Source organism: Solea solea, chromosome 17 (genome assembly GCF_958295425.1).
Source record: "Solea solea chromosome 17, fSolSol10.1, whole genome shotgun sequence".
Taxonomy (NCBI): Eukaryota; Metazoa; Chordata; class Actinopteri; order Pleuronectiformes; family Soleidae; genus Solea; species Solea solea.
In genome coordinates, this window is record NC_081150.1 from 12637000 (window position 1) to 12650357 (window position 13358).

Sequence of the window (13358 nt, forward strand, 5' to 3'; positions counted from 1 at the left end):
AAATAAGCAGCATTAATCAAGGACCTGAGAACAAAATATTTTGAAATAATACACTGAAAAACACTCAGTAAATACTAATCAGCTTGATTAAATAACACAAAAAAATAAATAAATAATCAGTCCAACGAATGAATCAGTCTACCTCTATTTCAGCCATAAAACAAAGGTGTCTGTTAACTATTAACTTCCCTCTCTATTTTCCAAGTGGTTAAATAAAAGTGAACATGCACTCGTTTGTCACACTGACCTTCAGTGTGTCCTCCTGGCTGGAGAAGTCCTCATACAGCCCCCCGCTGAGCTCAGAGGAGTTCAGAAGCAGCTCGTTGTCGGCCATAGCGAGGAGCAACTTGTTGATGTCCAACAGGTAGTCGGAGGGACTCACTGAAGCGACACTGCTGCGCTCCACTGCAGACATTTCCTGCAGCACAGAGAAGGAGAAAAAAAAACATCATTTGAGCCTAATGTTAATACAGCAAAGTCCGATGAAGGTGAAAGGCACACACAGGGATTAATGTGACTACTTAGTAAACGCGTGTGTGCGTGCGTGTACACAGCATGTACGCGTGCCCTTTCCTCACCTCGACTGAAGGCTCTCTCGTCTCCTCTGTCAAGGTGCGAGGGGGCGACAACTCTGAAGAGACTTGCACCTGCCTGACTCGCAGAACCCTCAGCTCCTAAAGCAGCCAGACACATGAACACAAGTTAGCCCTGATCGCATAAAAGCACAGAGGGGAAAACAAAACATGACGGATAGCTTTGTTTGCGTAAGTGGCGAGCGCTGCTTAATAAAGACTTCTTTTAAAAGCATCTCACTCTGTGAGCAGAATACTGGCTCTGCAGATGCAGCAGCAGAAGTCTCAGCTCCTCCCTCTGGCCCTCGTCGGAAGTTTGGTGCAGCAACTCTTCGCCTTTTCTGAGCAGCTCTTCTACACCGGCTTTCTCCTCATCCATCTGTCCCAGAGAGAGGCAAACGTTGAATGCAAATCCAATATTATATTTTCGATATAAATCTGTATACTGTATATTCTTGTCAGTGGGCATTAAAAAAAAGAGCGTCTTACACACCAAAAACTGACAACAGCTGTAAATTATTCCTATTAAAAACAAGCAACAAGTTGCTTGAAGTGGAGACACTGAAGACGCTTCTCGGGGAAAATACTGTATAAAGCACAATAACAGCTTCCCAACTGGGACAATGACCTTGCTCTGGATTGGTCAGATGTGTTCAGCTGGTGTGTTTAACGTCATAAACCTTGATAAGAAAGATTGAATTCCAGAGTTGTTAGGTCTTGAAATGCCCAATCAAAGTTCGTCTTATCAGGAGGCAGCTTTATATATATTGGAGCCTCTGGCCTGCCATATTTTTTATAGAATATTTCAGAAAACAACAGGTTAAGAGAGACAGAAAGAGAACCTCGAGCAATTTGCAGTGTGCTCTTTAAAATTCCTTTTGAGAAGGACTAGAAACGGCAACTTTTGACCATGAATCAGATTTAGTGACGCAATTAAGAGACTTCGCTGCTCACATATTTCAGCCCGTTGAGTTTTGAAAACCAAGTGAAAATGAAATTAAAGGTGATATTTTTGTACCTTGTCATCATCCAGGATGTTTACTGGCTCGTGTTGCTGCTGCTGCAGAGATCTAAGTGTATCCTGGAGTTCAGCCTTAAGGTCTTTAATCTCACTGGAGACCACAGCAGCGGCAGATGGAGCCTGACTCTGACACTCCACTCTGATATCGAGGCCGTGGATGACCTGATGAGAAAGAGGAGGAAAAACATACCTCAGGCAACTCATTCTGGCCCAGTGAGATAAATGTCATCATTTGACTGCATGCTCTGAGAAAACAAAGAGCCCACAGTGACTACAAAAACAACAGTATTATGTCCAAATACTCTTAGTAACACTTTATCTAAACGACACAGAGTTTAGATATTCTTAATTATGTTGCCTTTGTTTTGTGGTTTCGCTCACATGATACATGAGACTGATTTCATACCTGCTGACGTGCAGGCTGGTTCATCTCTGCACCGTCTGACTCCAGGCTGGTCATCATCTGAATGCCACAAGACGAGGAACAGATGCACCGAGTGAACAGACTGCTTTCTATGTGCCAGCTTTACTTTCTGTGCGGCTGAATTTCACAGCGAGATTTCATTTGGTACAGATGGTGACGAACATTAGCGCATCAACAACTCCATGCTTTTGTACCTTGGCCGTTTTGATGTGCTGGGAAACTTTGTCGAAGTTGCAGTTCAGCTCCGCCAGTTTGGGCTCCACTACGTCTCGGCAGGCGGGCCCCCTGCTGGTCATCAGGATAATGGCCTGGTCCCTCACATTGTCCACACGCAGACTGATGTCCTCCAGCTCCTCCAGCATGCTCTGAGGACAAACCGCAGAGCAGATAATCATCTCTTTATCAGTTTATGCTATTAGTCATTCTCTCTCAAATTGAAAGACAGAGTAGCCTCGAGAGCTAAGCACAGTATGTGCTGATGAAGGTTATCAGGGCCAGGAAACATCTGATATTTAGACCTTCAGTGAGTGAGGTGAGAGACAGGCTTTTCCTATCTTTCAATGAACCTTCCCGTTTCCTTAATCCGTCACTCTCTTTTTATTCCACAGGGTTAATCTGTAATACTGTTAGGGAACATTATTCAGTAAAGTCTTCTAAAAATGTTCACCCAAATCAAGCATTAAAAAAAAAAAAAATCTCTTCTGCAACAGAAGAAAATCCACAAATGACACATTTAGAAATGACTAATCATTACTCACTAGTTCTTTCATGTGAAAACACATTAAATCGCTCTGTCCCTGAAGATAACAGGAGGAGTGCACCTTAATGGATTGCAGCAGAATGCATTTCCCTGCCAGAGGCAGTGATTTCCATAAAGCAATTGTATTTGACACTTCTAAATGTGTAATGGCATAAACTGATTTTGTCTAGCATAGTCTTAAGGCTTCAATAGCATTTAACGCTTAAAATGCTGAGGGACTGTTAACCATCTCTTATCGTGCAGATTTTCTTTTCGTGACAATGCGCTCTCTCTTATTACCTGAACCACTTTTTCCCTCTCTGTCAGGGCGAGCCGCTCAGCCTCGTCCAGGTGAATCTGGGTCTGATAAAGCCAGGTGCTGATGTGCGCCACGTTCTCATCAAAGATTTCCACCTCACTCTGGTGACTCTGCACGGACAGGGGGAGGAAAAAAAAAGTTCACTGTTTAATAATTGCTTTAAGGTACATTTTAATGATTATGGGGATTTTATCATAACCTTTATGAGACTTGCTGCGCCACGTAATTAAATGATGGAACATTTCTTGCACTTGCTGTTCAAATGAAAGAACATATTTCAACTGAAGAGGTTATTTGCCTGCTTTTCTTTTGTTTTCTGCCTTCTTAAAAGCATAATGAGTAATATTTTATTTGAGGTGTGAATATTACAAGGATTTTATTAAAAACTTGTGTGCCTCATATCTGTGCGTTGACCCTGTGATGGACAGGGTGTATCCCCCCTTTTGCCCTACGTCAGCTGGGATTGGCTCAGGTGGAGGATAAAGCGTTAGAAATGCAAAAAAATAAATAACCGGCAATGTACTCGTTTTAATTCCAAACTATTACAATTAAAAAGCAAAACTAAAATGACTTTTATTCACTCATATTGCCTTCGCTCACTTGATGGCAAGTATACAAAAAATGTGAGATTCAACTTGATCTGGGCGCACCGAGGACAGCAAGTCTTTATTTATTAAGACTTACTGAACAAAATATTTGCTCTCACCAGCACAGCGCTGAGCCAATCCTCAGTCCAGGTGCGGACACGGCCCCAGGATTCGTTGAGAACAAAGAGCTTGTCCTCCAGCTGCGCCTCGCTGCCCTCGACCAGAGTCTCTAGCCCAGCACTGGCCTCCATCAGGCCTGACAGCTCTGCCTTACGACGCTCCGATTCCTTCAGCAGGCCCTGGTGGAGCAACACAAACACACACAGCTACAGTATACTGTATATTCAACTGTACATCAAATGAGCTCATGAAACGGCCTCCATGCTTCAATCATTTACTACCATACTACACATACTGTACTACATACACTACATACAAAATATAGAAGGTAAGGATAACACCAATTGTAAACTAGAATAATAATCCATCTCAATGTCCAATATCCTAGAATTAATAGGATTAATAGCAATAATTCAACTACAGTCTTAAACCTGTTGCAGAGTCTTCTGGGTAAAGACGTGCTGGCTTCAGTGTGTGAGACTGTGAGATTTTCAGTCCTTTACGAGAAAAAAAAGAATAACACTGACACGCCTATAAGATTCTTTACCTTTGGCTGAATATGACTTTTAAACACTGAAGTGCCCTCAGCTGTTGTTTTCTCTTTCAAACACTGAATTGAGCAGAATTGAAGTTTCAGAAATTTCAGAAATATCTACAGTGCAGCTGCTCCATCTGCTGGCCTCACACAGAAGCGCTGCCTTTCTCCAGCCGACGAGATACAGTACGAGATACAGTATAATGACAGACTTAGGACAGCAGCTCACATTAGCCCATGCGATCTCAGCGTCAATGTCAGCTGGCATGTCTCCACAGTTGTTCTTCTGCTGGAGCTGAGCCTCGTTTGTGGTGAGCCACTCCTGTAGCGCAGCGCTGTCCTTCAGGAACTTCTGAGAGAGAGACAGAGCCTTTTCCAGGTCCTGCTTTCCCTCCGTCACCTGGGAAGGAAAAAATGAAAATAAAAAAGCTTGAATGTGTTGAACGTGCTGCATTTTACAGGATGATAATAATAATAATTTGGTTTTAAAACACCCAATAAATTACCTGAGCCCCCAGGTCATTGTAGAGCAGTTTGAGAGCAGTAAGCTGTTCGTCCATGGCCTTGGGATTCTCAGTCTGCTGTTTCTGCACAATCTGGCGACCTGTTTTTATCACCGTCTCCACTTCTAGCTTCACTTCACTCAGCAATTTGTATAATTTCTATAAAGTAAGAACGAATGGGAATGGAGGGAATGAAACACAAGAGACTGTTTATGACGTGGCATTCAGAGAAGGGTCTGGTTCTCACCATACACCCACTGAGGTGGGACTGGATTTTCTCCGGGTCCAGACTCTTCACGTCCAGGATGTGCAGCTCGGCCTTAGCACCCTCCAGAACCCTCTTACAGTCCAACATACGTTGTTCAAAGTTAGCAGGCTTCTGGAAAAGCTGGTACTTTGTGGAGATCTCTCTCAGCTTCCTCTGCAGGGACAAAACTTCGGGTTAAGCAATCATTCCTCGACACAGTTGCAATGATTTTGTATGTCCTGCAAATAAAAATGTTCTGAAAGACAAAAGCCTCCAGGAAGGAGGCAGCAAGTGATAATGTAGTGGTGGCTTTAAGTTCCTGTAGTTGATGACTTTCTCCAGTGGGAGTCAGTGTTACCTGAAGCTGATCCAGCATGGTCCCACCTCGAGCAGCCTTGCCATCAGTGGTGGGAGGAGGTAAGTTGGCCACATTTCTCCTTCTCATCTCCTCCACCGTTACCTCGTGGGCCGCGATCTCTGCCCCGATGCTCTGAGGGAAAAGTGTTTTATGTGGCATCAATATAGATCCTGTTGGTATTATTATTACGTCTTGAGACTTCAGACGGAAAAGTAAGCGAATGTCAGAGAGCTGACTGCAGCTTCCTGTTATTATTTTACAATTCTTGACTGGGCTTGTACCCATCCATAAGGCCTGGGTGCCTCTCAAAGTGTCATATACCTGTGCCTCTTGTGGAAGCTGGAAGGCGTCGATGCGATCAGTGAGGTAGGAGGTGAGTGTGTGGTCCAGCTGGCTCAGAGACTCTTGTAGTGACTGGAGAGCCTGATCATTCTCCTTCAGTGTCTGCTGCTGCTGCTCGAGGCTGATCTGCCGGTTCACCGCCTGAACAAAAGCATGGTGTCATGAGCTTAAATGTCTCAATCAAGAATATTAGGGTATTTTCTGATTAAGTCTGTTCCCCACACGAGAGGACTTTCAAATCTGACATGATTTTAAAAAACGTGAAAGAAATTTTGGCACCGATTTTCAATGTTATAATCCGGAGAGAGCACAGACTGGACATTCCAGTCAACTCGCTCTTATTGGTTATTCTGGGGTTCTGCTACTTACAATTTGAAATCAGGAAATTGTGTCTGCTAACCCCTCACACGACAGGAGCATTTGGCCAGATAATCTGTTTAAATCAACCTAAAATCGGAAGGCTTTATTCAGTTATTCCGAAGCTCTACATGGAAGTGAAGAACAAGATCGTGTGCCGAGAGTAGGACTGAGCAGGATGACTGTCGCGTGACATTGGGAACAATGAACACTTAAATCCTCATACAACTTGTTTCTGAGAGTGGATGAGTTTCTTAAACCTCTCAGTCACTGCAGGCTGTATGTCTGTGTCTGTCTGTGACAGGCAGCACCTGCAGGGTTGGTACTGTGCAGGACAGTGACAGTGTGAGGACAAACGCATAAAACAGGACAAGGGACAGACAGGGAGTTTGTATAGTAACACAACGGAAACACCTGAAACTACCAAGATGCTGCACATACTGTCATAAACCTCGTAAACCTTGTGTTTAAATTGGGAGTTTAGAGGCGGAAGATGCAGATAGTTTACAATATAGTGAAACATATTAAGACACTATACAGAACTGTGTGAATATTAAAGCATATTAATTGTTGGATATAATACTGACGGCAACTGTTGACACTGTGGCCAAATATGGCACATGAATACATTTGAAATGTACTCAGATACAAATATACAGTTTTCACATACACACACAAAAACAAGGTCCTGACCTGGTTGTTGAGCTGCTCATAACGGGAATTGAAGGACTCTAATTTTTCACTAATGAGATCGTCCAATATTCCCCCATCGATCAGTGTCTGACCCAGCTCCCTGATTTGTGTGCGGTTGTCGCTTGGGTGGCGAAGCACGGTCTCCAGAGACTGGTTGTTAAAGGAGATGGACAGAGGGCAAAGAATCAGAGAATTCAATCAAAATGACAAGAAAAATAAAGCCACAAAAAAACAAGTTGATTTCTATATCTGCCCTCTGTTAAAGCCACAACAAACATCAGGAAAGTAATTGCCCCAAAATCGGAAAAAAGATTGCATGAGTGAATGAAACCCAGGGAAAAAAAACAAACACCAAAAGGCAAGAAAAAAGAAATCCTGTAACTGATGGTTTATGTGCATTAAAGATTGAAGAAGAGGCTGAGCAAACATATGTAGTGCAGACCCAGAAACTGCTGGACTGGGTGTGTCAGATGAAGGCAAGCCAAATTCAAAAAAAAAAAATGGTGAGTGAACGACAAATGAGACACAGGGAGGAGACGGGCTTGTCAAATGACGGCACTTGTTTGGATCTAGTCATTGTTTATGTGGGGTCATTAAATGTGCTTTTCCTTCCCAGGGGTGATAGACGGACAGAGAGAGAGAGGTAGAAAGAGGGAGAGACGACCTCCTGAGGGGTAAGTCTGATTATGAAACCAGGGAGAGCAAACAGGGTGAGAATACTCAGAGGAAAAAAAAAGAGGACAAGACAAAGACAAAGAAAGACTGGGTGGGGGTGCACAAAACAAGCCAAAAACATAAGGACAAACTAGAGAAGGGGGGGGGGAATACAAGTACAGTGTCTTCAAGGGTCTTCAGTTGTCTCCACCATTATGCAAGGTTACAGAAGCAGCGCTGTGATTAAAGTGAATTTGACAGTAACGCTGTGGGCAGTCTGTATAGATATAGCGGGCAGAGCAAACAGCAGCACAAGACATTTAGAAGACAAAGACAATGAGGTTAGTGATATAAGATTATATTCACTTATTAAATGGATTATTTGGAGTTTTCGAACCCTAAGTAACCTTATGAGTCTCCATGTAGTTTGACTTTAATGCAGTGATCCCAGCTACTCACTACAATACAGTACTACTCGAGATGCTGTTCTAAATATGTATTACCCTGAATTACATATTTATAAATTGTCGTGTGCCCACAGACATGATGATAATGAAGGTTAAAGTGAAGCGTGAGTGAGTTAGTAACTTATAAATATTCCATTTCACTATTATTCATTATTACACACAAGAGTTCTATGATAAGAGCGTCTTTTATGTATGTCCATGTAGCACTTGAAACAACAGCTATATTTATCTCATATTATGCGACTCATGTTTTTGTATTGCTGTGCAGCCGATCATGTTTTGTCAAAGGACTGCATCACACCACGTGTGTGTGTGTGTGTGTGTGTGTGTCCATGTTTCTACCTCCAGAGCTTCACTGACGGCCTCAGTGCTCTCAGGCAGGTTGTCCGTAGCTTGAGCTTTCTCCTCCAAAGTGTTGAGCCATGTCTGCTCCATGTCCAGGTACTGGAGCAGCTCCATCCAACAGGACCAGACCTCCTGCACAGTGCATCATTTCCCATTTCATTATGTACACCCAGAGAAACACATGATGTTGGTATGAAAGTGACACCTCTACTTTGTATGCCTTTGCTTTCTAATGGACTAAGGAATTCAGGAAATGAATGAGCATGAGAATAAACAGAATTCAGTGACATGTCTGTTTACTCTGTGGAGTCTGAGTCATAAAGAATGCCCCAAGCAGTTTTACACTCACAGGAATGGTCATCTTTTCTTCGTATAAGCATGAAAAATAACAATGGGGACACCTCTCATAAACCAAAATGCCATAATGTACAAACTGGGCTGTTCATACGGAAAATTCTTCTTTTACGGAGAAATGTTTCACTGCAGCTTTTTAAAGCAGAAAAGACTTCACTGGGTACTTCTTCATTTTCCGCTCTCTGGCTGCAAGGCTGTGGTGCAGGTAAATACATTTATAAAACAATAAAACCAGAGGTGGACAGTACATTATAATAATATGTATGTCTTTTAAATAAATTACATCTTGTGGCCTTTTTTTATTTACCTCTAAAGTGTGACACTTGCTCTTGAAGCGGTCACAAAGCTTGCTGTAGTTGGCGAGTACCCCGTCTAGCTCTGAGGTCAGTGCACTGCCACCACCAGGGGGTGATGTTCTGGACACCAAATTGTTGATGCTGTCTCTCAGGATCTTTACTTTCACCTCTTTCTGTAGCACATCCTCTTTAGCCCTCTGGATGAATGAGGTAAGGGCGTGTGTGAGGAGAGCAACAACAACAATAACAACAACAACAACAACAACAACAACAACAACAACAACAACAACAGCAGCAACAGCAGCAGAGATGAAGCCATAAGCAGGTAAACAGTCACTTGTACCTTCATCTCCTCCAGTGACGCCTCCAGCTCTTCAGGACCCTTATACTCAAAGTCCCTCATGAGAAACTCCTCATCTACTTGGGTCATCCACTCCTGCATCTCTGCCAAGTCCTTCCTGAGATTCACCTGCTTCTCCTGATTCTCTGACACACGTTCCTGATGACTCAGCAGCTGCACAGAAGCAAAACGCCACTGGTTTTGTAAAATTGAGCAAAAACTGGTTGTATTTGTTCTTTACTGGGTTTTGCAAAACAAAAAGAATTGAACAGGCTATAATCTGTCATAAAAAACAAACTTTATGAATGGCATCAAGTCTTTTTGGAGATGAAACAGCCTCTCAGTTATATGATAGGGGCTGCCATCACTTATGGAAGGTTAAATTGGAAATGTACAGTGTTTTAATCAGTTCAAAGGGGCTTAGGGTCCATAGTTTGTCCAATATTTTCCCCTTCAATTAATTTAAGCCATCCTGGGACAAGAAAAAAAACAACTACACCAAATAATGCATTTTTGTAGAAATGAATGCATATGAACAAAACCATGTCCAAAACAACTCGACATGCAAACAGTTCATAATGTAAACAGTAAGTCTTTTCCTCACCTGTTTGCTGAGTGTGTCCCACCTGTCCCGGAACTCGTCCAACTTCTCCTGTCCCCACTTGGCCAGTCCTGGGACTGTTGTTGCTTGTACGGCACTCACATTCTCTCCCATCTGCTTCAATGACCCTTCCACTGACTCCATCTCACTCACGTACTCCTGGGTAACAGAAGGAAAAAAGAACAACAGTAAAATGAACTTTTGCCACGACAGTAATCACAATTGGTGGAGAATAAAAAGAATGCTTTGGCTTTTTACCTTGCATTGGTTCAGCTCTTCATTTAGTCCTTCTTTGTCACCCAACCCTGTGGCATCATTCGACAACAGCTCCTGAACCGCATCTAACCAGCGTTCAACTTGCCCCACACACACCTGAAAACAACAGTGACAACATCGTTACTAATCTAACAGTTTACTTGTGTAATGTATACAACTATACCACAAATGACAGCTTACTCTACCTGATTGTCCTTCATGCTACCCAGGATGCACTGCAGTGTCCCCAGCTCGTCGCGGGCCTTGGAGGAAAGCTGACTCCATCTCTGCAGCTCTGCGGGGTCGGAGGCCTGCTGTGTTTGCTCAATTTCTATACACAGGCCCTGAGGTGAAAGCAAGTTCAGACTTAAAATGACATGTCTAGGTTTTGTGTGTATAATTACCGAACAACTATGGAAACTATAATTGCCAGGAACGGAATTTGATATAAAAAAAATAAATAATACCCTGAAAATGTAAGCATAACAATATTCAGCAGTCTCCTCTTATTAGAGGGCAAATGTCTCTCTCCTTGACAGACACAGGCTTGATTGTGTCTGTCATGATTATTTTATATATAAAAAAAAGCGGTTATATTTATATTGGCCTCATGTCAGAAACCCTTTTACAAATATGTTTTCATTTATTTTCTCAACAAGGTGATTAAAATCATAGACTTTATTAAGGCTGATGACATTCCAGCTCCCAAAAGTTAAGCCAAAAAATTATCTTAGCTGCCCCCTGGTGGCTGGTTGCAATATAGGTCACATAAACCATGCTTTCTCCGTGTTAGCGGATGGACCAGAAAAGTCAAAGTACACTTCTAATACATTTACAACAATGGTTTCTGACAGTTTAGGTACTTCTAATCATGCTGTGTTCATGTTGTCAGATGTCACACGTTAATTTGTTATTTGAAAGTTTATATTTTGATGTCACTTTAGGCCACAGTAGTTCCTCACACACATTTGAGAGTGGAATGTAAAGGCCCTGGTATACTTCCGCACACATGCCGCGGAAGTATACAGGGTCTTGAGGGTTTTTAAATTGGCTACAATCTGCATCTCCACCACTAGATGAAAATTCAACTTAGCGAGCGTTTAATTTCCTTCATTTAGTACAGTAAAAATTGTTCTACAACCTGTAGAACAATTCGTATTGTCATATATAACTATCACTGGACTGTATGTTGTGGTTGTCAGGTTGACAGACTGGTTGAGCAGCTCCACACTGAGCTGCTCGTAGCATGGGACCGCTGCCCAGAATGTGCCAAGTCCCCCAGCTCACTGACCGCCCCCCCATCCCCCCCCACAGACACCATTCCCCTATCGGCCGTGATAACAAGAGAATGGACTGAGCCGCATTCCAGCAATGATAGAAGAGGAGAGAATCACACATACACTAACTAGCAATCATAAAAACACAAGAGCACAAATGCAGAATCTCAGAACTACATACCAAAACACACACACACACACACACACACACACACACACAGAAACACCCTTTTCCTTCTACACAGAGGTCTGTTACAGTGCAGAGGGAAGGGACTGGTTAATAAAGGGCTCATTGTGTGCCAGAGAAAAATGCTACTCTGATATACATACAAGTCCAGACACAAACAAAGTCCCTATTCACAATGAAATCTTGTTAGCTCCAAGGACAGAGGCCACATGTTTTTAGAAATCAGATACACTCTGGAGTGGTAGTATTAAAAAAGGGAATAAAAAAAACCTTCTATACGTTTGTTTGTTTTTTACTTTCAAAACATGAAATATACTTTTTATCATTTATAAATAAATAATCACATCTTTCACTACCACATTTTCTTATACAAACATAAATGTAACTGGAAGAATGAAAAATTCAAGAGAAAGAGAATCTGAACACTAAATATTTGTGGGTTGGTCAAAATTTTTAAAATTAAAAAAAATGACAAAAACATTTCACTAAAAGAATGCAAAGAAAATATTTAATCAAAGCTAAAACATGGAACAAATAAAACAGTTTTAACATTGTTAAACGATAATTCATTACTGAGGACACTGTGTGACAAGCTGCACTTTTATGTTTACGTTTTTGCTCCTTTGCTTCCATATAAATATGAATATTGGTAAAACATTTAACCATGAATGTCACTCTTAACATTCCTAGAAAGTCATGATCTAATGCTGCCTTCACGTGCTATTGGAAATACGGTAAATATAAGTTCCCGACATGCAAAATGCACATAAACGCCCCCCCATGTGTTGTGATTTCCAGAAAGAATTTGGGAGATAAGAGTTCCCGAGGGGAGATAACCTTTGATATTTCAAGATGGCTGAGAGTAAGACAAGATTTGTCTTGAATGGTAAATAATTAAGGTTGTCTTACATCCAACAACAAAGGCACTTGACAAATTGGAAGTATCATCTCTCCGACAGCATGTGAAGGCAGCATAAAGTCATCACTTATCAGGACTATGAGGCTTCTCACCTGTGCCCGCTCCACCGCCCTCTCAGTGGTCGGCATGTCGATAATTCCTTCTCTCAGAGTGACCAGCCTCGCCTCTAGTCCCTCCACTGGACATGGTGCCACCTGTTTGGCCTCAGCTGCAGCCAGAGCTGAAATAAAACAGACAATTCATGTAAAATGGCGGGAGAAAAGAAAGAATATGAAGTTACTGTAAGGTGGTTTTACTTTAAGTCTTGAGCATTGACTTCCACAAGAGGGCAGTAATCTGATTTGCGATTTCACTGTTTTTCATGCTGTAGGAGACTTTTTTATGTAAGTTGAGTTGCGCTCACCTGATCTACTAATGCCTTTATACATTATTAAGCCATGAATGAACAGCTATTTACCCATTCTGCAAAGATTTAGTGAATAACTCACTTCAGCAACTACTTCAACTTCATTTATACAGTGCAGTGGTCACATTTCCATTTGTCTCTGCTCCTCACTTCAATTGTCTCCTTCCTCCACTTCTCCTCTGCCAGTGTTTTAATTGCCAGGTGATTTAATGCTTACATAATCCAGCTGTGTTTATATACACAAAGAGCAGAGATGGAGCATGACTGGGGGAGGGGAGAGAAGCGATAAATAGAGGCTCTGACAAGTGACAAACTGCCCTCAAGCCGAAACAAAATGGTTTTCCTTGGCTCTTGTCCAAATCCTCGCAGTCATAAAAACCCAAGGGGCACTGCAAAAGAGACACACACACACCTATGGTCAGAGTGGAGAGGCATAGTGA

At 42.2% G+C, this 13358-nt stretch overlaps 1 protein-coding gene across 4 annotated transcripts in view; it reads right to left on the bottom strand.

Moving 5' to 3' along the window:
• Positions 1–13358, bottom strand: part of utrn (utrophin) — a 176371-nt gene that overhangs the window by 120978 nt on the left and 42035 nt on the right. For all 4 annotated transcript variants that reach the window (XM_058613759.1, XM_058613761.1, XM_058613758.1 and 1 more), the window contains 21 exons: positions 12605–12732; positions 10336–10473; positions 10133–10246; positions 9878–10033; positions 9277–9447; positions 8945–9130; positions 8281–8415; positions 6818–6967; positions 5747–5908; positions 5426–5557; positions 5068–5241; positions 4824–4979; positions 4547–4717; positions 3782–3961; positions 3057–3185; positions 2212–2382; positions 2000–2056; positions 1591–1755; positions 814–951; positions 579–674; positions 248–418 (listed from right to left, as the gene is read on the bottom strand). In XM_058613759.1, the coding sequence (XP_058469742.1) occupies positions 248–418; positions 579–674; positions 814–951; positions 1591–1755; positions 2000–2056; positions 2212–2382; positions 3057–3185; positions 3782–3961; positions 4547–4717; positions 4824–4979; positions 5068–5241; positions 5426–5557; positions 5747–5908; positions 6818–6967; positions 8281–8415; positions 8945–9130; positions 9277–9447; positions 9878–10033; positions 10133–10246; positions 10336–10473; positions 12605–12732 (3080 nt within the window). The remainder of the gene's footprint in view (positions 1–247; positions 419–578; positions 675–813; positions 952–1590; positions 1756–1999; positions 2057–2211; positions 2383–3056; positions 3186–3781; positions 3962–4546; positions 4718–4823; positions 4980–5067; positions 5242–5425; positions 5558–5746; positions 5909–6817; positions 6968–8280; positions 8416–8944; positions 9131–9276; positions 9448–9877; positions 10034–10132; positions 10247–10335; positions 10474–12604; positions 12733–13358) is intronic.